Genomic DNA, 25,728 nt, shown 5'->3' on the forward strand with positions numbered 1-25,728 from the left:
GACTGCTCGATGCCATCTATCCGCGGACAGGCTGGCAGAGCTGAATTCAGCACTGTTGGCAGCCAACCTCTGCTGACCTCTGCTGGCTGCAGAAGAATGCACTCATCACGAGTACTGTGAACGGGGTGGGGGTGGGGGGTAAATGTTGCACACTTCCAATTCAGGAAGAAGTCATCTCACTTAAAGAGAAATTTAACTTAATTTAAAAGGGACTGGCATAAGATATATACCAAGTTAGTAAAAAAAAAAGGAGGGAAGGAACAGAAAAACAAAGCAATAGCAGATGAAGGTCACTCTTGAGAAAAAGACTGCCATGGAGCAAAGGATAAATCTGACCAAGTATATCATCACAGGATTAAAGAGTACACATTGAAACCACCATCTCTATAAAACAAGAGATCAAACAGAGATATAAGCGCTCAAGGAAAGTTGGGCAAGGCAAGATCATAGAAGGAGATGAAACACAAGCCTGCAGAGATCAGCAAAGAAATGAAAGAGAAGCTCCCGCCCCCCCGTACCCCCACGGGAGAGAGTACAGCTGAGTCTCCTGCTCTGGGACGCACTGTGTTGTTCTCTCTAACGACATTAAAGGAAAGTTAGACTCTCTGACTGTACATACTGGTGTCTTTTTGATCAATCACCCCATCTTTTATGAAAACTACAAGGAAACATGGAAATAAATTATACATTCAATTAAATTATGCATTCAATTAAAGTCATAAACAGAACAAAACCTAAGAAAAACAGAATAAAGTTAATCAAGCTAAAAACAAAAATTCATTTTCAAAAATCAGAGTGGAACGAATAACTAAATCCAAGTCAGTTCTTTGGAAAAAAAAAATGTAAAAATAAACCACTACCAATGTAATCATGGGAAAAAAGAATTAAAGGATAAATACACCAAATACTAAACAGTATTGGGGATGTAATTACGGAAACCAAGAACATTAAAGGAATCAAACAGAAGATTATGTAATTGTACACAAATACATTTGAAAATCTGGATGAAATGGAGGGTTTTTCTTTTTCCTGAGAGAATACAGATGATCAAAAGACCTCAAAAAGGACCCAGCAATCCCACTTCCAGGTATATATCAGAAGGAAGTAAAATCTGTATCTCAAAGAGAAGGCTTAACTCCTATGTCGTTGCATCATTATTCACAATAGCCAAGATATGGAAACAACCTAAGTGTCTGCCAATGGATAAACAGATAAAGAAGTGTGGGGTAGACACACGCACGCACACACACACACACACACACACAAGGGAGACTCTTCAGCCATAAAAAAGAAGGAAATCCTGCCATTTGCAACAACATGAATGAACCTGGAGGAAATTACGCTAAATGAAATAAGCCAGAGAGAAAAAGACAGATATTGTATGAGCTCACTTACCTGTGGAACCTAAAAATAAAGTCAAACTCATAGAAACAGAGTAGAATGTGGTTGCCAGGGGCTGGGAAGTGGGAGAAATGGAGAGATGTGGGTCTAAAGGTACAAACTTTATTTATAAGATAAAAAAGTTCTGGAGGTCTAATGTACATCCTGGCAACTACAGTTACTAGTACTGTACTGGCTACGTGATGCTAAGAAAGCAGCCCTCAAGGCTTCTCGCCACAGGCACATACAAATGCTAACTATGTGAGGGGATGGATGTGGTGATCAACTTGGTGGTAATCATTTCACACTATATGTATGTAGCAAATCATCACACTGTACACTCCAAATACATACAATTTTATCTGTCAATTATTACTCAATAAAGCTAGAAAATGAATTGAAAAGAAAGAAATATCTAAAGATGACATATGATGGCATAAGACTACGTCACTTGAGTCGGAAATTGCAGACATCACAAGAGCCTCCCCGTCCATGAGTACGACAGAGTCCAGGTAGCACCAACGTGTCAGTCTCCCCTTGTATTGACTGATCTTTGCAAACGCAAAGGGAAGTAATTACAGGGTTTTCTCAGAGTTTGAAGGAGTGAATAAATAAGACAAGGGGGCCAAAAGCACAAGATCTTGATAAGGCAGAAGGGCATGGATGTAAGGCTCAAGAAAAAGGGGAGAAACAGGGAAATATATACAAGATCTTGTGGTGGCTCACAGAAAAAAAATGTGACAATGAATATATGTATGTTCATGTATAACTGAAAAATTGTGCTCTACACTGGAATTTGACACAACATTGTAAAATGACTATAACTCAATAAAAAACGTTAAAAAAAAAAAAAAGAAAAGAAAAAGGGAAGTAGAAGAAACTAACCTAGAGGCAGACTAGACAAAGTTTGCAACCTCGCGCTGCACAAGAGAGCAGAGAGTCATCCCACTGTGAGACTTCTTTAAATAGCGTCCTTTCTCTGCCAGCTTTGACGACTTCCGACCCTTTTCCCTTTCCATTAACTAAGTAACACTTCACACTGTTGGTACTTGGTAATTGTCTGGCCCTTCAGCTGGGTAACCTCCACCACAAGAAAAAGGACCATGTCTCTTTTGTCCAACATTGTATACCCACCATACACTGGCCCTAGAGTGTGCCAGGCAGGCAATGCCTATTTGCTGAATGAATGAATGGGCCAAGCCTGACATTCTGAACTATAGAAGCAGCGAGCAATAAGGAATGTGGCTGCAGAGACATTAATTCCTGGCCTAAGGAAGAAGATGTGCACTGGTGGAGGTACAACATCCTACTGGCAATGGGGCAACTATTCTAGACTTAAAGGTAAAAGTCTCCCTGAGATATGGTAGACAGTCTGCTGAGAGGCTGCGGGGACGAGATGGAGAGGCAATCTACATCTCACAATACGATACATAATAGAAAAAAAAAGTATGGTTCTATGTTTTGCTTTTCAAAAGTCAACTTCACAAGCACTACCTGGAGAGATCTGGTTTAACCCAATACCACAAGTAAATGGGGGATACACAGACCGAGGTCTTGGAGAACAATAAGCTCAAGATGAGCGACAGATAGGCTGTGACCACCGAAGTGCTCACGTCAAGCTGGGCTGCACTGATGGGTTCTTTCGTCTTCAGTGGTGAAGGTGACAGGCCTGAGGTGCTCTGGGCTGCCAGACTGTGGTATGGCTTTCCTTTCTGACTGCTACAATTTCCTAAGGAGAGAGTTAAACTTGAACATATGCAGAAGAGAGGCTCCCAGGATGGAAAGCTACTCAAAAGTAAGTTACGTGAGGAACAGTGAAAGGAACTCAGGCTATTTTGCTTTGAGAAGGAGAGACCCAAAGGAGGCATGAGAGCTGTCTTTGAGTATCTGAAGGGCTGTCAAGTGGAGGAGGCTTTAGTCTAGTTCTGAATGACCTTGAGGGTAGAATTAGGAATAAAAGGCAGAAGCTACAGGCTGACAGATTTCCGCTCAGTACAAGTCAGAACTCCGAGCCGTCAGAGCTCTGCACGGGGAGACGGGAGCCTTGGCAGCTGGGAGGAGCTGGTCGCTGTGGGCGCTCCAGCCCGTGCAGCGTGACGGCTGGACAGACTGCCAGACATCAGACTAGCTGACTTCAAATTCTCTTCCAACACCAAAATCCTGTGATTTTGACTTCTGTGTTCCTTACGAGAATCACTTGAGATTACTTATGTGAAAGTGCTTTGTAAACGCTGAAGTGTTTTGCAAACACGAGGTACTATTACTAATTTCTCACCACCTTGGAGGATGTCAACTCCATCCATCCCAGTGGCCATTTTCTCTATTTATTTCTTCTCTCTTTTCAAACTCGTACCGATTTTTAATTTATAAATGCCAAATTTATTACTATTATGACTATTATGTCCTGTCTAGGATTTCAAATTTTTCAAAATCCTTCATGAATAACAAATGGTCCTTCATCTTTTACTAATGAGAGAAAGGCCTGATATTCAGTACGCTAATCAGGGGCCTGATCTTACTGAGGAAAGGGACAGAACAGCCAAGTCTGCACCCGTCACCAGAGGGGCAGAACTCGTTATAACCAACAGCGAGCTCACAAAAATCTGTGTCACCAAAGAGTCTCCACATTAACAGAAACACCACAAACACACACACACATGAGTAAATAAACCTCGGCATTTACTCTGATAGAACCTGACTTGTGCCCTTTGTCCACAGTGTCCTCTTGGGGGGGCGCACCAACTCTCTGGGGATAATCATATCTGTTATTTGGTGGCATAACTAACTTGTTACAAGCTATCACGGTTTGGAAGTTTTACTTGCCAGATAAATGAAAGTCCCAATTCTGTTTCGGCTGTTGAAAATATTTTCTCCACTTAACTCCAATATCATCTCTAACAAGTAATGACTTGATAACTTTGAAATAACATTTCTTTTCATTTTTCTCTGCCCTTTGTGGGATTTAACAGAAAGTAATGGAGGCAGGGGCCGACAGAAGAAAACTAGGAGAAGCAGGGAGACAGCAAACTGGATACAGACCCTCCTCAAAAGTGGTTAAGTGACAAAGCAACCCTCACACCCAAACACGTGTTCTCCAAACTGTCTATTTTATTCTCTGACTTAAACTGGCAGCAGAAAAGGGATTCGGAGGCTGCAATGTATACAAAGCATCAGAGAGACAGTAAGGCTCAGATAAGGAGAAATACAGAGACATTCTGACACACTTGTCTTTTGATGCTATGTATCACTGGGAAGGAAACAGATGTTTAAAAGAAGCATTTCGTTTATACTCTGTCATCAGTCTAGTACTTTTTGTGTGTTTATATTCTGTTAGTGAGATTTAACTCTTTTTTTTTTTTTTTTTTTGAGAATTATGTCTTATTTGGCGGACTTTCTGAGGACTTTAAGCCCAGGAGATAGCCTCTCAGAGAATTCCAAGGGACTGCTCCAAAGAGGTAAGGGAGGAGCCAGGATATGTGGGCATTTTTGCAACAAAGACTAGGTAGCCAGAACATCAAAAGATTACTGTGAAATCAAATCGAGGTTTAACTTTTAATATAGGTTATACTTCATCACATGAAGATGATGTCTGTGAAGAAAAATCTACCATATACTTTTAATACTTTTTAATATCTTCTTATATATATTGTGATTACAACTCTCTAACGATGGGTATTGGGGGAATGCCCTCCAAGTTTCAGTTACCAGTTAGCAAGAGGCAGGAATAAATGGGGTCACAAGTCATTGCTAATTTCTCTATACACTTCCAGCACTCCTCAGTCCAACTTTGCAGAAAGCTTGCTAAAAATGTAAGACCACGGTGCTGGTCTTCAGCGAACCACTTTATTAAACGGTTTGCCTCATATTCATCTATGTTTAAAAGATAAGATCTGGCTTGAACACATGGACAGCACTGGGTCTAATGGGGCCTGCTAGTGTCTGATGAACGTTCACGACCTATCAGCATTAAGCAGGAGAGAGTGCAAAGCCACCACATTCCATGTGCTCCATAGGGTCGTACTGACGCAGACACAAGTGAAATAAAGATATTCTCAGGGAGGAGAAGGTGGATCTTTGAGAAACGTGAGCTTTACCAATGACAAATTTCATCTTCCTCAAGGCTAGGACGTACCTTGACTCCCATAGCTGGCCTCGATTCCAGAGCCATCCCACGAGTCCACCGCACTGTCCACACTGGGCACAGTGGAGGGGTAGGTGTCGGTGAGTTTCCCTGGCTTCTGGGCGGGAGAGGAGTCCTCTTCCACATCTCCCAGGTCACTCACGTGGCTGGGAACGGGGAATTTCTTGGGACTCGATGCTGGCTGGGCTTTAAAGACAGGAAAGGAGCTTAAGTGTCAGAGTAAGTTGAAAGAGAAAGATACTCCAACCCTCCCTGGCTGGAGAGTCATTTTCCTAGAAATACACACGTAGACAGTTGCTCATTCTTTTAGGGCAAGAAATGCACTGGAAATCCTTAATTGTGGCTCTCGCCCCACTCACCATCTGTCTGCTTCTTAATTTTCAAGGTGACAGTCTCTCCTGCCATCTGTAACAAATGGATGGCTTCACTCAGAGGCTTCCCTTTTAAGCTGCTGCTGTTGATGGCTAAGATTCGGTCTCCTATGTGGATCGCGCCAGTTCTGAAACACCAAACAATAACAAGAAAGGTAGACAGAATCCCTGAACGCTACTGAATATAAGTTCTCTGACATATACTGTATGTTCATAATAATAAAGATCTGGCAAGGGTCTCTAGAAGCCACACCTTGCTTTCTCCTGGGCAATGTTATAAGATAACTGTATCTGTTGTGAATTACTTTTTAGTTTCCAATAAAATCAGAAAAATTGTTTTAATTAGTATTTAAAATGGACTTGTTTGCTTTTTAAATTCCAAGAAAGCTGAATCATTTGATATCCCTCTTAAAAATCCTAAGGGTATGAACAATGTTGGACAATAAACGTAGTGATGTTTACTGTGGAGCAGTGCTTCTTCCTACAGATTTAAGACACTGAACACAATTGGCATCCCAGTTTATCAGAAGTGAGGCTCAGACCCAGGACACTGTGTGGCAGGGCTCCCCCTGGTGGCGATTCCAAGGATTGAACTCAGGAATCTGAGTCCAGCTCTGCCACCCATCAGGGCTGTGACCTGGGCAGCTTCTTTTCACCTCTCTAGGAGTCAGTTTCCTCATCACTACAGTGGGGATAGTTATTTCACGGGAAGCTCTGAAGACCAAACAGGAAAACACTTCTAAAGGGCCTAATACACAGCTTGAAACACGGAAAAGGAAAATTATTAATCAATACACTAATAAGCCTTTGATCTTCTCCTTTCTCTTCCCATCCTCTCTTAATTCTGAACCAGCAGGTTGGGATTTATAATTCCGATGTTCACCATCTTTGTTTGGAAGCACTGGGTAGGGGAAGGGATACATTCACAGCAGTCAAACTCAGGAACGGTTTAAAAACTCAAATCTCTCCACCCGGGGTTGAGGGACAGAGTGTGGGAATCCCACGTGCTGGCCTCTGTTGTCCTGGCTCTTTTTAGACACCGGGAGTGAAGGAAGCCCACCTCACAGGCTCTTGTGACTGGGTGGCGGGACCACAGCTTGCTTGCTCCTGGGCAGCAGCCACCAGGGCAACAGAGGTGACACCGGGTCACACAGATTATGAGGGGCTGGCCTAACAGGTCGACCAACGCACCTACTCTCAAGGGATTTTTTTTCCCCCTAAAAGAAAGAGATTGATTCATTCTTTCATAAAGAGACTCTGGTTTATCAAAAGTCCATGTTGTGAGCTCTAGAACCACTGGCCTGCTGAGTCTGCTCAATATTCATCTCTCCCTCGCTGTCTCTCTGACAGAGCTGCCTAGAGCTGTCTCTCTGACAGAGAAACCTGGGGCAGGAGGACCCCCCGAGGAATACCATATCACAGGTGTCTCTGCTAATATCAGAATCTGCTATTCCAGTAGGGCAGCCCTTTTGGAGCTACCTCAGAGCCCTCATCTGACAGATGAAGATGCCGGATCTGCTGATTTCTAAGGTACTTTGCAGCTCCAAAATTCTGCGATGCTGCGTCTCTACTTCATAAGCCGCTGTCTTCAAGTGTCAGCATGAACACGGAGAGTGCACGCCTGAGCTAGGTTACTGGCAGACAGATCTGGTCATGGGGTTTGGAATATGTCCTACCACGTGTCTTGGAAAGAAATACAGAGTAATGGGGTGGGGGAGTGGCAGTGGGGGGTGCATGCAAATGGAAACAAACTGCCAAAGGGACACATGGGCCTTTCAAATTACAGGATATGATTAAGTCACTACACTGTTTCCTGACATCTCTGGGGACGAAGCTTCTGTCACCCTCTCCCGAAAACGTGGCAGCTAGGCCCAGTCCCTGTCAGTTAACAGGCTCAGCAAATGCTGGCTGAATTGAATTGGACAAGCCTTTTAACCTCCCTGAACTTTAGTCTCCTCCTCTCAAAATGGACACAGTATCAATCTGCCTCTAGTTGACTGCGGTCGGTTTATACCTTTCTGGAGACTGATATCCACGCTAAGCCTATGAAGATTTCTGCTTCCTGTAAGATGCCCTTCAAAATCAAGTCGGAACTCTGCCCGAGAGTTCTCAAGCTCTAAAATCAATCCTTTGTGCACACAGAAGAGGGGAGCATGTTTGTATGTGGCTGTGAGGACGGAAACCCATCTCAGACACAGGTAACTGCAGCAGTTCCTTCGAATGTTACCTTTCAGCTAATCCCCCTTTAGTGAGGCTTGAAATGATTATCGGATCAAACGGCTCTTCAGTTCCTGAAATCGTGATGCCAAGGGGCCCCCCATAGCGCTTAAGCTCCACGGTGTAAATAATTGCTCCGGAACTTTCTTGCTCATCTGCAATAGATGCCAACGAGTCATAATCGGTTTCTTCGGAAGATGCAGAGTAACAAGACACGCATATTCATACATAAAATAAGAAATTCAGAATATCGTCAAAGCATTATGTCTCAGAAAAGAACTATTTGGGGAAGCAGCACTTCCTTCGTAGGATACGACAGTCTGATGTAGGGAGGTAGCTGTCACCAGTGTCAGGGAAGGGCGTCTCTGCCTGATGACTTAAAGCTGTGAGTGGGCCACTCAGCCGGCACTGCAGGCCCTTTAAGACGATGTCCCTGCCCAACAGGGCTTGCCCAGCATTTGTGGGTGTGCCACAAATATCTGGGGACTGAACACATGGCGGAGAAGGCAATACTGGTGGAGAGAGTCAGATCGGGCCACACAATTCCTATTTGCAGGCTTTACAAGCAAGCTCACTTCCAGTGTAGAAGAGTTGACTTTACTCATGGTTGGAGTGAACTTTAATATATCCATGGTTAAGTGGGGCTTAGAGAGGTTGGCTCGGAAATCTAGAACCCCTTACCTATCACTCCACCGATTGTGTCTCACCAAGTGAATCTGATTCACAAACACATGGATGTTAAAATAGAGCGCTGAAGGATTGCCTCCCCTCTGTTCTTGAGATGAGGAGCCGTGTAAGTCATGTTTTACTAGCACAGATCAGGCTGTCGCACTGTCATGAACTAATTTTCACTATTTAATGTAAGAATGAAGGAAAACACCTCTAAGTGTAGTCTGCCTAAAGCAGTGACTGGAAAGATGTCATGGGACACCTTCAACATGGTTGGGTGTTTTGACTGTGTCAAGGTTGCAAATAGGAAGTCTCAGAATTCCAAGGATTTTGTTTGCTTATGACATACTTAGAGTTCTTGAGCATTTCTTGTTTTATTCCTCAGGTCTGGGAGCTGTGAATGGTTAAGGAGCTGTTTCATTTATTGTTCCTAAAGATACAATGAAATGGTTCGGTAGATACTTAAAACAAAATAGTCAGTTTTTATAGTTAGGCAGTATCCTAGTGAAGCATTAACACAGTCCCATTTCTGCCATGAGCAGCTGTTCATTTATGATATAAGACCCTAAAATAAGGAGGAATGGAAAAGCTTGAATTAACAATTCAATTATCTTTGGGTGTGCAGTGAAGAATTATAACGAATATAAAATGAAAGGTCTACGGAGGAATGTGGGAAGCGGTGCGTACCCTCCTGCCAGCACTTACTTCCCTTCTGGCAGTGGATTGGGAGCTCTGGAATGTACCCATTGCCTCCACTTCCTCAAGGCTCTAGCTACTCTTAAGAAGCTCCATACATACATTTTTCACAGAACCAGAACAAATAATCCTAAAATTTAAATGGAATCACAAAAGACCCAGAATTGCCAAGGCATTACTGAAGAAAGAGAATGAAGCTGGAGGAATAACCCTCCCAGACTTCAGACAATACTACAGAGCCACAGTGATCAAAACAACCTGGTACTGGTACAAAAACAGACATATGGACCAATGGAACAGAACAGAGAGCCCAGAAATAAACCCACAGACTTTTGGTCAATTAAGCTTTGACTAAGGAAGGAAGAATACACAATGGAGAAAAGACAGTCTCTTTGACCAGTGGTGCTGGGAAAGCTGGACGGCGGCATGTACATCAGTGAAGTTAGAACACTCCCTCACTCCATACACAAAAATAAATTGTGATGATATTTAGTTATGCATTTTAGAAGTCTTTTATAAGAGTATTATTTAGAATATGTTAGTAGTATTTGCAAGATGGAATGATGTGATATTTGGAATTTCTTCAAAGTAAGTCAGTGTGTAGGTGAGGGAGTGGAGCTGAAGCAAGACTGATGCTAGGTGATATATGATGATTCATTATACCTTCTCCCTCTATTTTAAAATATATTTTCACAGTAATTCTTTAAAAAATATATATTAATTCCCTTAGATACCCCATACAGATGTCTTGAGTAAACAGATATTTAAGTAGTCCGGCTTCTTCACTCTCACAGATGATGGTGGTGGTGGCTGGCCGTCCACTGTCTCACCCAGACCCTCTGACCCATCTGCCCACGGGCAAGTTCCCAGAGCATCCCACTGCCGCTGCTCCTGAGGAGGCCCCAACTCCGCTCTGCCTGGTTTTTCACAGCAACGGTTTCTTCCTAAATTGTTTTCCTACGGGGCACCCAGCCTTTGTCCCTCTCCCCTAGTCCTGTCAACACTTAACACTTTCTCTTTTCTTCCCAGAATATTTTTAAAGCATACATCTGAACGTGTTACTTTCTTACTTGAGGCTTTTCATCACTTCCCCAATTCCTGAAGGATAAAATGCAACCCCTTGGCAGGAACTAGGCTGGAGCCTCTACGTCCCCAGAGGCTCCACCATCCTTTCCCATCCCAATCCAATCTCCCAATCTCTCTCCCCACTGAACCACCCATGGTTCCTTCAAAAGCACTTCTCTAACATCTTTAACCTTCTGCATCTTACTCCCTGGGCACAAACACCTTTCTTCCCCTGGGGAATTTCTATTCTCACTTTAAAACTTGGCTCAGATGTCTTATCTTTCAGGAAGCCTTCCTGGCTCCTCAGATGTGACTAGAGACCTTTCCTATGAGATCCTGCAGTTCCTGTGTATCTTCAAGTGTTTCTCAACTTCTTTTTTTAAAATTGTTGCCTCCTGTCTTCCCGCCGAGGAGAAAAATTAAGTTAAATTTAAATTCTCCCTAACAAGACAAATTAAAAATGAAGGATTTGGTCAGGGAGAGCTGAGCTTTGGAGGGTCACAAACCATAATAACATAATATTTAAGATTCTTTGCTTCCTGAGAACCAGTTTTTGCCCCTGTCAGGAATGCATGTCCTAGTATATATTTTTCACTCCATGTTTTGATGATCTTTCTGTGTCTCCTTCATTAGAATAGGATTGCCTTGGAAACAGATTTTTTATCTTCACATCCCCGGAGTCTAAAACTATGCCTGACGCCAAGGAGACTCCAGGAAATGCCCAAATGAGCAAAAGGACAAACGACTGTTAGCACTGCAGTCAGTGGTTCCCCGCTTTGTGGGTCACCCTCCTCCCTGCTACTCCAAGGTCTAGTTTCCTTCTCCAAGGTGGACGCAAACCCAATCAAGATCATTTAAAGAGCAAGATTAAAGCCTGGGCTGTCACAGTGGCGACCACGAATCTAGCACATGCTCCCTCCATCGCCCCAGGAGGGTCTGAGCCAGCTTCAGGCTGCACTTCCAAATCCATCTGCCTTCTCAGGCGTTGGCCCAGCTGGCAGCTGTAAGGCCCTGAAGCTTAGGAGGAAAGTGCTAACTGCCATTTATGCTCAGACCATTTTGGAGGTGGAAGCACTCCAAGATGCTCTCTCCTTGAGGCTGCTCCAGCTCAGAAAGGAGCAACTGGAGTGTCGAATCAGCATGGAAACTTTCTGAGAAGGAAAAATGCAGGATCACCAGTAAGTTTCAAAGTGAGCCTCAACAGATGTTAATGATATTATGAACAGCTTGTATATTACAACAGAAGGTTTACCACTATTAGTGGAAGACAGGAAAGGGGGCCAGCCGACTTGTTTGTTCTGCTCAGCTCTAGTTAAGAAAATTAATGGGACCACGGAACAGATGCAAAATTGCAGCATCACTTATCTGCAACGCTATTTTCAGGCTCCTTGAGTGCCGCCTGTTTAACAAAATGGATGCTATCTGGCTTGAATCCGCAACGGCAGCTGCTTCTGTGGCCAAATCGGAGGCTTGGATTTGGGAGAGAGCCTTTGGCATGCATAAATGTACAGGTCAAGCAAAGTTCACTTCAACTAAAAGTGATGGAACTCATTTCGCAGAGGATGGCACCAATTCTCGGAGGTGGACAGACCTGAGAAGATAAACTGTTTAGAACGACACCCTCTACAGCTTCCTCACTGTTGTGAGGTCATTCTACCTGGCCATCTCAAGATAATGTTCCAAGGCGTTGCTGAGCATGTAAGAGTAGAATTTGCATTTCCTTAGGTAAGTGATCATTTATACATCTCCAAGTCAGGCTGCCTCATGACAGTGCTTTCCCAAGGGTAGTCTTAGGACCAGCAATTTCAGCCTTATCTGAGAACTTGTTGGAAAGACTAGTCCTCCGCTCCATCCCAGACCTGTAGGAATCTGAAACTTGGGGGGGGGGGGGGAGTCCAGTCACCTGGGTTTTAACTGGCTCTCTGGGTGACTGTGAGGCTGACTTGAATTTAAAAGTCATTACCACTTTAGAAGGGAAGAGTACTTTTTTGGAAAAAATTTCGTATCATAGGTTCTTGCAGCCATGCTCTTGCCAAAACAACCCGTCACCACTCCCAGCACAGCCAGGATGGCTCTTGGTTGCTTGTGATGAGGCATTGCTGCCACTTCAATCTAGATTTGAGGGGGAAAAAAAGCAGCTGCAAATTAGCTGGCTTAACACTGATGAACTGAAAGAAAATATGAAAGCCCAAATCTTTGGAGGGCAGATTTAACTGGTACTAAGGCTAAAACTCTGTTTGGAAATGTGAAAAGGTAATTTGCTTTGGATGGGACAAGCTGCAGCCTAGAAATGTTTCTCTATGCAGATTAGAGCCCATGAAGGGAAAATACTGAATTTATAGTCTCTGCAGACATGCTATGTATTAGAAGTGAGGGGCTCTGAAGCAAGAGAGAAATCATTAGCAGCTGTGTAGTTGACTGGCACAAAGGCAGTGATACAAAGCAGGCCCTTAGGAATTATCTGGGACAGACTTGGAAGCCTCCATCTCTTTTCTCCCCACAATTCTCCCAAATTCTCTACTGTTTTGCTTCAAGGCTCCTTCTCAGATCTCCAAACTCCCCCCTCTTCATCTGCATTGGATCTAGATGCAGTCAAGGCAAAACTATAGATCTTATTTCAAAGGGGTTATTTGCATCTTTGGGGACCTGGGGATTAGCGAGCAGCAACTGTTCTGGAGGCTTGGACCCAGACAAGCACCATTTGGCGCTACTTGGTTTATGTTCCTGTGGGAACATGAATTTGAATTTGGGGTGGGGGGCAGATCCCTACAATTCCAAGTGCTCCAAAAGATTTGGCCATTGTGAAAAATAAAGCTAAAATTAATTTTAAAGGCTTCCTAATAATGGTTGTTGATAGCATTCATTGCGCCTTACTTGGTGCTGTACATAATTGCTGAATGCTTAAATATATTGCCTCCTTTGACACTTAAAACAGCCATGTGAAGGAGGCATTAAGTGGACATGACGGATGAGGACACCGATGGTCACTGACCAAACACTGTGGCCTCACCCCCCTGCTTGAAGTCTTTTAATGGCTCTCCATTGGCTTCTAGGGTAAAGTTTAAATTTCTTAACATGGTTTAGAAGGACCATAATGATCTGTCTTCAGTACATCCATCTACTCACCCACTACCAAGTCCTTATACATACTTTTCGCTTCAGCTGTGTTGCTACCAGGACGTGCCACACTCTCTGACTTCCCTTTGGCTCACACTCTTCCTGTGGTTAATTCTAACAACACTTCCCAAGTACGTTGAAGACCAAGGTCGTTAGAAGCATTTCCTTGAGCTCCCAGGCTCCAGTGGATACCCTTACATTCTTAACATTTTGTGTATAACCTAGAACATGCATCATATTGTTAATCAGTGATTTTCTTCTGTTTCTCCTACGAGGTGGTAACTCCTATAAGGGCAGAGATTGTGTCCCTTTTTGTCTAAGAACTCGCAGTCCCGAGCACCTTCCAGACACTAAATAAACGCTGACGGCATGACTGCATGGAAAACAAAGACTTTAACAGCGTTTGAGAATGGTTCTGCCGTCTCCTTGCGTAAAGTACAGGCAGAGCAATGAAATGAGCGCAGCTGGACGATGTGCTTACAGTTTGAAGCAACATCTGTTAAACTCAATTGCAGTATTAACCGTCTTAGGAAACCAAGTTGTGTCAAATACGGTTATAAACTTTCTGTAACTGATGAGTGAACCGAGGATGGAGAGGAGCAGACGCTTAAGGAAAGAACTGGAAGACTCCTGGAGTAGGGAAAAGTCCAACACTAGCATGAGCAATGTTTTAGGGAGTGGGGAGTATGTACTGAATACTACCATCCTAAAGTACTGAGACAAAGGATGGCAGCAATTCAAGCCACCAGCTTAATTTCAGATTCAGCACAGTATCAAACTCCCACAATCAGTGACTGCCGTACGATTAATGCTTATTTCCCACTCACTGATATCTCGACCAAGGACCAGAACTAACCTGGGGAAAGGCACTTCAGGATGCAATAATAATAAAAACAGTTCCCCGTTACTGAATACTGACTGTGCCAGTAAATCTCTCTCTCAATAAGCCCCAACAGCTCCCTGAGGTGGGTATTACTATGTGCACGTTACTGAAAATGGAACTGAATCTCAGGCAGGTTAAGTAATTTGCCCAAACTCGTGCAGCTCGGATGTGTTAAGAGCTGGACTTTAAACGCAGGCCTGATTTTAAAGTGTGTGTTCTTTATGACTACTTAGTCTGCCTTGAACTAATCTGTACCCAGGTTTTACATTTTGAGTAACTTCCCCTCTTTGCTTTGCTCAATAGAAAAGCATTCGGTTACTCAAATTATACTTACCTTCTCAAGGGGGAAGAGGATATAGAAACACTCAGATTCTTCCAAATCAATGATCAGATTATAATTTTCAAACCTGCTATGAAAACATGCCTGAATGAATATATATTTTAGTATGCCAACTTGAGAAAATCTGGTTTGGGTAAATGTGTCTCTTGCACTCATATTTACAGTCTTTTAAAAAAATTATTTATTATTTTTTAGTGGGGAGGAGGTAATTAGGTTTTTATTTATTTATAATGGAGGTACTGGGGATTGAACCCAGGACTTTGTGCCTACTAGGCACACACTCTACCATCCTATTTATAGTCTTATTTTGGGTAGGTGCCTGGTTTTCAATGGAAGGATTTAGGATTTTTAAAACTGGACCTCTTAAAAATCAAAAAAAAAAAAAAAATCTAACGAGTGTGATCATTACCATAATATTAGGCATAGGGACTATCGGGGGGAAGATCCAAAGGGGAAAAAAATGAGCCAAAGGAACAAAGCAACTGAAAGTAAGAGCTGGCTCTCCAAGTGCTCAGTTCTTGTTTCTGAAACCTCTCCTAGTGTCTGCACAGCCTGGCTTTGGACCTGGGAACGTCGCCAACCACGAGCACCATGCATATTCATCTCTGGCTTGACTTTTTCACTCTGCAAGGAAGGTAGCTGAGATCTGCTTAGCTTGGCAAATCATGCAAAAGGGATTTCTCTGCAGGGCTTTGCCTCTTCACTAGGACAGAACCCAGCCTGATGCTGGAGGCTTTATCCTTCTTTTTAAATACATCCCCCAAAGAAAGTGCCATTGAAACATGCTTGTAAGGAGAGAAATGCAAATGTTGGTGCAGGGCAGTAACTAGTGGAAATCTAAGCATATTTTAAAACAGTCATTATAAACCAGCTGTACTGATGGGTCTAACTACCAAGTTGTTTTGACTTTGAATAGGGCTCATGAACGCCTGGCCTGACACGACCAGGAACTCTGGATCTAGAGGATTAGATTCCACGAGATTCCAGGATATTGATGATAGCCCATTATTGGTGGGGATGACATGATATCCAGTAGAAGCACTCTTAACCAATCTCCCTTTAACCAATCTACTGGATTACTTGTGACTCTCCATCCTCTTTGTAAAATATACTGACCAATGCCTTTGAATGCTCCAGAGTAACAGGTTTCCCTCTCTAGGACCCCTGTGCACCTCTGTTCCTGCTACCAATTGAGACATAAGCTTAAAAATTTAGAGTCAATTACGTTTATTCCCAAGCCTGTTTATGCCAGTTTTACTTGTTATTGTAACTATGTAATTTAATGAATCTTACAAAACCTATAAAAGTATGAGTATAATGCATCTATGAAAACAAAATCAAGTGCTTTGGAAAGATCTGATAAGGGGGATTATTAGGCAAAAATCAACTGTTAATTACCTAGAGGAAAAACTGGAAAACACTGGGGAAATGAAAATCTAACTGGAGTAAGCATTCAGATTGCTTTAAATTCTTTAAATTCACTGCATTAAAACAACTCACAAGTCAATCCTGGAAATCACAAGCTGTATATTATGGGTACAGCTTAGGCAAACAAGTAAAAAGACTTGTAACTACGATCAGCAGAAAGTGTTGGCTTTACCCATAAGATTGGCAAACTTTGAAATGAAATGCTTATGTTTAGATCTATGGCACTTCCTGTAAATCCCCACATTAGTTGACTCTTTCAATTCATGGATTTTTTTTCAGTTAGCTTGGGTTCTTACCACAATCAGATAAAAGGGCTCCTGCAGGGGGGCTACTTAGGTTGTTGGGCCTTGGCCCCCTGGCAGGTCACGATTAAATTTGCTAGAGACAAGAATCTCAGGCCCACCTGGGGGTAGTGCTCAGGAAGGGTGTTTTAACAAACTCTTCAGGTAATTCGGAGGCCTTCTACACTTTGACAAGCACTGCTCTCCTGCATATATTCACACATTACTGGGAGCACTGAAAATGGATACAGCCCTTTTAGAAGGCAACGTGGTACAAGACTCATCAGGAACCACAAAAATTTCCTTTTTATTTTGACTCAGCCATTCTACTTCTAAGAATATTTCCTAAGGAAATATATTCAAAAGAAGAAAAGTTGGATGAAGATATCCACGCATAAAAATACCCACAGTTGTGTCACGTGCAGTAATGAAACGACTGGAAGTGATCTCAGTAAGAATGAAAGAATGGTAAGTAAGTTACGGTCAGTAAATGAACATCATAGATATTAAGGGCTTGTACAATGATAACATGCTTCTTGAGCTAAGTAAACAACGTTAATGCACTGTAGTCATAATTAAGTAACATAAACGTCTACCAGAAAACGACCAGTTCCATTGTATTAGGGTGGTATCAGGTGATGATTTAGTTTCATCTTTAAAAAATTATTTCAATACAGTTGTAATAATGTTTCTATAATGAAAAGCTCTATCATTTAAAAGCACCATTATTTAAAATTCATACTACACTCTCGATGCGCAGTTTTAAAGCCCCTCTTAACTACGTAAAACACTGCAGCGATGTCGCCAGCCAGCTGCTGCGTGTGAAACACCGAGATCTCACGTCTCCCGTGACAGATGGGCGGTTAGAGGAATCAGTCTTAACTAGGGAGGCCACCATACCTGAGTTGTCCTCATCCTTGCGGATTTTGAGCTTCACCAGGTCTTCACACTGCTGGAGGATCTGAACGGCGTCTTCCATGGAACAGTTGTCCAGTCGGATGTTGTCTATGGCAAGTAGTTTATCCCCAAGTTCCAGGGTCCCAGTTCTGTTAGTAAACGCAGAGCGATGCACGCTTAATGATGAGCACGTCACGAGAACATTTAAGAGGCACTTAGCATAAAGTGGCATTACAGCAGTCTTTAGAGGAAATAAGGGTCTTCAAATTTTTAAACTGTATTTTAGTGACAAATCCCTTTTTTCCAGTCTGATTTTGGATGGCTGCCGTGACATTAAAGTGCAGAGTATTAAGAAAATTTTTCTTATGCTTTTTTTTCAATTAGACCAGGACAACTATATAAGCTTCGCTCAGGAATTCTAAGGTTCCTAGGAGGGCGGGTAAAGGGCCTGGGTTTACAGAGACCAGGTGTCCTTATGCTTCTCCACGTTGTTGCACCTCCTTTGATCCCTGGCGGCCCAGATAGTAGGAGAGGGTTGAGGGAGTGAGGGGAGTCAAGGTGGGATGGGCTAGGATGGCAGGGGAGTCTCTGAGTCTTGGTGTGTCTGTCATTTCCACCTGCACTGGGAAACTCACTGTGGGGAGAAAAGGTGACTTTATAAACATGACTATAACAAAAGACAATATGAATAGGAATACATGTATGTATACGTATGACTGAAACATTACGCTGTACACCAGAAACTGAGACAACATTGTAAACTGACTGTACTTCAATAAAAAAAAGCAAAGCAAAACAAAACACCATGTTATCAGTGGCCATTGAGAGTCTAATACTGGCTGTGGACTGCTTCAGGTCTACTGACAGTTTTTAAGGTTCATCATGAAATGAGAAAAACAGTAAGAATGTACATGTGCTTATATGTGCTTCTTATGCATATGCACACATATTTGTAAGGAAGGTTAAGTTTTGGGTAAGAACCATCCTTTATGCTTTATGTCTGTGATAGAGATTGCTAATTGCTTCCCAGCCTCCACTCTCCCCGTCCTTCTTCTAGGTCACCCCCTAAAGATGCACACCCCTGACTCTCTCGGCACCACCCCTAACTCCCTTCTGATGGCTAGAAAATCACAGCGACTGGAGAGAGCCGGTGGGGACGGCAGAGCTGCCTCTCCAGCTCTGCATAGCCCGCCCACCTCCCATTTGCTGTACGAAAGACAAACTTCTGTCTTGTTGGATCCACTCTATGAGTCTCCTTGTCACAGTATCTGAGCCAATACCTCTGTATCTAAACTCATATAACGTCCTTCCTACTTTTCGAGTATTAAAGTATTTATTTAATGAAAAGACTGTGATAATAGGTGGGATTTTTTAAAAGTCCTTAATTCAAAATTTTAAAAAGTTAACAGTATCATCAATATTCCCAATCGCTTAAAAATAGTTTTGGTCTGTGAAATTGAAAGTCTGAGACTCCCTGATTTTGGTGGTCTATGGACCACATAGGAGACATAAACACTGTTCAAGGCTCAAGGACCCGGCTTGACTAGGGAGGACATTCTGACATCTAGCAAAGCTCTCCCACAAACCAGTATCTCCTTGTGGGGCGACTCTCATAATTGGGACCACTTCTAGTTTTTCACCTGGAAAGTGAAGGATGGAAGATGATCAGTGAAGGAGAGGCTATGCTGGACTCGAAAGACTCTAAAAGTTTTTCGAATGATTGTTGTCTGCACTGGGTGCAGAAATAATTTGACATGGGGGGAGAGCTCTACATGGCCACTGATGTTAGGAATGTCAAATATGATCGATTAATAGCGGCTGCCTGGAAAATATTGAGAACACCATGATCCACTAGCAAGGTCGTCTTAGGTGTGGAAGGGGTCATTTCTGCTGTAATTAAGACATGTCCTGGGATGAACCAGAAAATCCATCATTCTCACCTGTGCGCCACACTGCCTTTCTTGATATCTGATATGACAAGGGGGTCTCCTGGTTTCCTACTGGATGGTGCTGTAATAATGAAGATAGAATAGTCACAACTTCATATCTGTGATTCACCCACTACTGTACAGGTCCCGTTCTATAGCAACTGTTAAGGCAAGTACAGTTTGTATGCACGGCAAAGATGATCAGCAAATGAATTAAAAAATGTGCACACTACCCTTTCTTGATATAAAGATATGTTTGTGTTAAGGTGCTTGTAAACTTGAAAGCTAAAGCAAAGTTATTTTAAATTTGCAACTGGAGAATGCAACTGGAAAGCTGTCCAGCAGGTTTAAATCTGTTTCAATCTGTGACTCTCAAGAGAGGGAGGTGAAGGTGCATAGCCCAATAGGAGAGCATTAAAAGCAACGAGGGGGCTCCCCTTCCCTTCTCCCATCCCTTCTGTCACTCCTTACCAGGGAGGAGACACCACTCTTCATCGGACCCTGCCAAATTACTCAAGTGTACTGGGTGGGAAAGTGGATGAGAATCACTGATGTAAAATTGTTCTTTATTTTCCATTAGGAAATCTTCTGCTAGACAGACTGTAAATCTTAAGATTTTACTCACAAATTCATACTTAGAATGCTCTGAAATGTTCAGGAATGTGACTGATGCTGTTTACTTATATTTTTATGTATATTCACATTCCATACACGTACATGTAACTTATATTGCATTTACAGATATCCTGCACAGTGGTTAGTTCGGGGCTTTATAACTTTTCTTAGGAATATTTCCATTTGGCAATAAGGACATAATAATAATGAAAAGCAATTAGTAGTGAGTCTACTTGGAATTAATCCTGAAAATGAACTATAGTCCATATAAGTACAAAAATATCATCTTGACTGAGAAAGTTTACATTTAATTTAGAAGTTCAATAATTAAAATGAATACCAGCATCTGTAAACAACAGTTTGCTTCCAAGAGATGTTTTACCAACCTGAAGCCTGGACTGATTTTCGTCTAAGGATCATTAAAAGGCCCCTAAAGTAAGATTTTATTATAAACTGTTTAATAAAACCCCATAATAATAATAGAACCATATCATATCCTATAATCCCATCTGAATTTCAGGGAAATGTTTATGCACAAGAACAGATGGTTTAATATCTCAACACATCATTGAAAGAAAAAGCAAACACATATACCAATATCTTACCCACTGTCTGAGTCAGTCCACAGTAAATGTTAACGGGACTTCAGTCAATCATTACTCTTAGCTTCTAGTAAATAATGCCAAACATTCTGCTCACTACAATTAATTCATAATTTAAACCTCCACTCAATGATCTGATATAATTCCACGAGAGAAATACAAACATCTAGCATTTTTTACTCATGTTACATTTCAGAACAGCAAATTGTTCTGGGCATAGGGCACAAAAATAAAAAACTTTGTTATGACCGGCAAATACAACTTTTCTAGCATCTGCCAATGAACTTACACGATATTTTCCCGAGCTTTAGTAATCATCACAGAGCAGTCAATGTTTCCCTTAGTTTAAAAAAAAAATCATGTTCCACTGAAATGGTCTGAAACAAAAGAATAGTAGAGGCAACAAACTATGTCAAATCTATCTCTTTCTTGTAACAGAGGAAAACAACATTGTGACCTCTTGGATAAACCTGCATAGCTTTGCAGAGAGGTTTGAAACTTACGTTCTACAGACATGTCAGGTGGCCATTTCACGTTACCACATTCTTGTTTTTCTCCTTTAACCAAAGTCCATGCTTGAGGCTTGAAAGATTCATCAAGAGCTCTCTGTTCCCCTCCAGACGCTACTGTGTAAGTGTTCAGTGCCATCTCTGAACCCCACCCTCCAGGGATACAAATGATGTTAATGATCTTTTTTTTTTTTTTTTTAAAGTTTTCTTCTTCCTGCATGTGCTGTTTCTCTGCTTTTCTTCTTTGTTTTTGGTAATAGTCTCACACATTAGATTCTTTCTTCCAAGTGCCTGTTTTTTCTGTAGCTGTCTGTTCACATTAAAGATGGCCCTACAAAGATGTTTGAAACCTTGGTGCACCTGAGTGGGGCTTGTGGAGTATGATCATCCTGCATAATTCAGGCCAGGCTGTTTCTTTGGGTCAGATGACCTGGATTCTTCCTCCTACTCAGAGGGGATTAAGCCTGGCAACCTGGCATCTTTGAGCTTCTGGGAGAAGACCAGCAGTCTCCACATTCAGTGTTTCACTGAATCTCTGCTTTCGGAGCAGGACTGGTACACTCAGCCATGCCCTCTCAGTCTAGAGACTCTCCCTTTCACACTTCCCAGAGGATAAAACCAGGCTTTTGCCAGGGAGGGGAGGGGTGCTTGGTGGTTCTGAGTTGGGGAAGGCATCTAAGGGACTAATTCATTCCTAACAGACTTTCAACTGATCCTCCTGCCTTCTTAGCGCTACCATCCCTCTCACCTCCAGAAGTTCCCAGTTCCAGGACCGATCCCACCATTTCTCTTTTTTGGGAGTTTAGGATGCAAATCAGGCTCGTTGTCAGCTTTCCCTTCTGCTTCTTCAGTCTTTCTCCATCTTCTTTGCCACTTGCACATTTGGTTGCTGTTATCTATTTCCCTTTTCCTCTTCTCCTTATGAGTTTCTGCCTTTTGAAAAATCTTATACTGTCATTTAAAAATAGAGCATGGGGTGGGAGCAGAGCTAAATGCCTGTGTTCAAGCTATCATCTTTTAACTCCTGAAGTTTCAAAATCACTGGTCATCCTTTGCTATCAGAAACTTGTTCTCAGCAGGGAATGGCTCAGGGGTAGCATGAGGTCCTGGGTTCAATCCCCAGTACCTCCATTAAAATAAATAAATAAACAAACAAACCTAATTAACCACCCCCCCAAAATTTAAAAACAAACTTGCTCTCATAGTGAACATGGGATTCTTTTCCTCTCAGTTGTTGGAAGAGGTAGAAAATGACAGTCCCCAACCTTTGTTCAAAGCACTTTTTCTGTATCTGAAAACAGGTGAAATCTTCTGAATGTTGAAGCTGAGTAAATGTGAATCATTCCAAGAACATTCTATAATGTCTACCAATCATGGAACTAGCTCTGCCAGTCAAGGTACTTTGCTCAAAGGGCCTGAGAAACTGTCCAAACTGCACTGGAAAAGCACACACACCCTATCCCCACCCCCACACTCACAATCATTCAGTTCTACTTTAATTGTAACCGTATGTATATATATACATACACACACACACACATACACATATATGTGTGTGTGTATATATATATATATACACACACACACATACACCACCTGGCAAGTAAGACTAATTATTTGATTTGAAATGGAGCAGCGAGTAGAGTTCTTATTGCAAAGTTGGCAAAAAACCAGAAAACAACAACAACAACAAAACAACCAGGAGCCATTCTCTTCTAAATATGTTTAAGACTTAGGGTGAAAATGTCAAATTTGTTGTGCTTGTTATAAAGGCTGCTTCATGATTTTGTATATATATAAAAAGCAAACCTTTTGTTCCTGCAAACAATTCAGTCACAACTGAAAAGGAAAGCTAACAAATGAACTGCACCCAGAAAATGCTGTCTTTTGCTTTTCTCACACAGGATTTGGGAAGATTCATCAATCAGACGGCGTCAGAGATGGGTGGTGGTGTGACAGCACAGCCAATGCCAAGTCAGACAGAACACGGTTGAATCCCTGCTTAGCCTTGTATTAGCTCTGGGTCTTTGGGCAGGTTATCCAGCGAAGCCTTACTTTCCTCGCTGTGAAATGGGCACAGAGGTTATAGGGCCACTTTGAGAATTAAATGGGAAAAAACATATAAACTGCTTAGTGCCATGCGTGGTACAAAGTGACAAAACTCCCTGTAGTAAAACCTCAAAAGAAAACATCGATACCAAAAGTCGGCTTTCCTGCCAACTACACACAGCACAGACAGCCAGGGTTCTCTGACCTGAAAGGCAGGCGGGCTGTGTTGGAGGGTAGGGGCTCTGGGTTCTGGCTGGCTGAGGGGTCCGAGCTTCTGGGTGCTGCTTCTTGTCCCCAGCTGCATCTTTCTGCTCGGCAGTTCCACTTTATTTGCTATAATAAATTACTCCATATTGTAGCAGTAACATCAATAAAAGGAATGCCTGATGCTAATGTGCTATGAAGGTCTCATCAGGAACTTCAAAAGATTAGTCTAAAACTGTTCGCCACATCCAAAATCAGAGGGACTCATTTCTCACTCAGTTAGGTATGAAGAGGGAGCCTTATTAAGCCAAGTGTGAAGGCTCTGACGGAGGCCCTTTTCTCCCTCCTCAGGGTCTTCACAAGATGAAGGTACACAAAGTGGACTTTGTATAGCGTGAGACACACCCATAAACCCCTGTGCTGCCTCAGTTTCCCTAACAGTACGGGTGTGTGTATGTGTGTGACGAGGGTCCTTTCATGTTCTACTTAGGTGGTATAATTACGGTTGGCACTAAAAGTTGTGGAGTAGAGCTTTGCTTATAATATTTCATGAAACTCTATGTGGAGAATAAATAATGACTGTTATAATAATGAACACTTCTTGGGGTTCACAATGTGTTCTGGGCCCCTCACATATGCGAACTCATTTGATCTTCTTGACAATGCTACACAGAAGGTAATGAGGACGCCGTTTTACAGGCAAGGAAACAGCACAGAGAAATCAAGAGAGTCGGGACGTGGGGCGGTCTGGGCGCTGGGGCCTTGCTCTTCATCATTTTCCACGTTCATGCCTCTTCAGTTCACACAAGTTTTTGCACGAACATCCATACACATCAACCCCCTCAGAGCTGATTTCCTGGAGCGCACACTGGTTAGAACACTGTTTCCAGATAGACTCCTTATTCATTCACTCAACAAAGGCAGAGATTAAACCAGCACCTTGCATGTGCCAGGAACACACCCAGGAACTGACCATTTCATGACAGTAAAAATAACTCAAAGCCCATTGTGATTATTAATTGAAATTTGCCTTTAAGCAAAATGTTATTTGTGAATATAAGCTTTGTGTTCAGAGAATGTACGTGTTTCTATCTTCCAGTGTGGGAGAAGGTAAATTCTTTGCATCATTAGTGAATTTACTGGATATGTAATCCTTTGCAAAATATAACTATAGGTATTAAAAAAATTTACAGAGCAGTAAGATTCTTCAAGTTTTAATGGGTTTCTCTAAGAGGCAGAGGGTTTACATTTACTACTAGGTATTCACCACGCTTACTGGCGTAAGTCCATCAGTTACACGAAGTAAAGGTCAAGAGAAAGCTTTCTTCGTGTGCCTTAGCTGAGTAATCTGAGGGATGTGCAGTCCATCCTTTAGTGAGATGTGCCATCAAATTCAATCCCACATCTTCTCTGTGCTGAAGCAAAGCACTGGTGCAGATATTCCAAAGGAGATGCTGATTCCACTCCCAACATTCTGGTTTTCCTTCTCTTTAGCAAATTCTGCATTCTCAGCTGGCAAAATATGAGTATGCATTTTCCACGAGGACGCGCAAACTCAGGATGGTGAAGATGAGCTGTGTAAATGGTGCTGTAGCTCTAGAAGGGCTGACGGGCACGTCTGACAAGCTTATGCATCTTTTCTCCACCCAGGAAGAGCACCAACCTTTAGCTTACAGCTGGCTAAAATTCAGGCCATTCTTGTGGGGCTTTGGGGCTCATTTCCATGACTGGTATTAAAATTAGTGTTGGGGGGAGGGTATCGCTCAGTGCTAGAGCATATGCTTAGCATGCATGAGGTCCTGGGCTTCACTCCTCAGTACCTCCACTAAAAAAAAATAAAACTAGTTTTAGAAGTAGTATTTCGTACATATGTAACACCATCGTAAAGCATAATTTTAAATGATTCTTTACGTGAATAAAATATTTTGTAGCTGTGGGTACATGGCTACACCTAAAACAAACTGAACATACAAATATAGACTTTGAAAAAGGACTCTATCGCAGGATTAGTTTTTGAAGGGATACTCTATAGTTAAATTGTACTTTTATGCATATTAATTTTTAAGAATAAATCTATTGCATTAAAAAAGATCATTTTCTTAAGTAAAATTTGAGAGTGAAATAACTGTGGGAAAACGTGCGGTAACAGAAGCTTCTGAGGAGTAACCGCCTTCAGCACACGCACCACCAACAGCATTTCCAAGGACTCAAAACTTAGCGCCAAGCGCAGGGCGCAGGCGCGGTGAGCACTCCATGCATCTACTGAGTGAAGGCGGGAGGAGGAAAGGATGGAGTGGAAGCAGGGCCTCTGCGTGCAGCCAGCAGGGTTACACACT

The 25,728-nt window shown here is 42.3% G+C and overlaps 1 protein-coding gene across 1 annotated transcript in view; it reads right to left on the bottom strand.

Moving 5' to 3' along the window:
* Positions 1-25,728, bottom strand: part of GRIP1 (glutamate receptor interacting protein 1) — a 614,867-nt gene that overhangs the window by 51,409 nt on the left and 537,730 nt on the right. The window contains 5 exon segments of the mRNA XM_032493355.1: positions 5,513-5,707; positions 5,881-6,020; positions 8,120-8,264; positions 17,489-17,634; positions 19,426-19,495. Coding sequence (XP_032349246.1) covers positions 5,513-5,707; positions 5,881-6,020; positions 8,120-8,264; positions 17,489-17,634; positions 19,426-19,495 — 696 coding nt within the window.

This window comes from Camelus ferus, chromosome 12, assembly GCF_009834535.1.
Source record: "Camelus ferus isolate YT-003-E chromosome 12, BCGSAC_Cfer_1.0, whole genome shotgun sequence".
NCBI classification, from domain to species: domain Eukaryota; kingdom Metazoa; phylum Chordata; class Mammalia; order Artiodactyla; family Camelidae; genus Camelus; species Camelus ferus.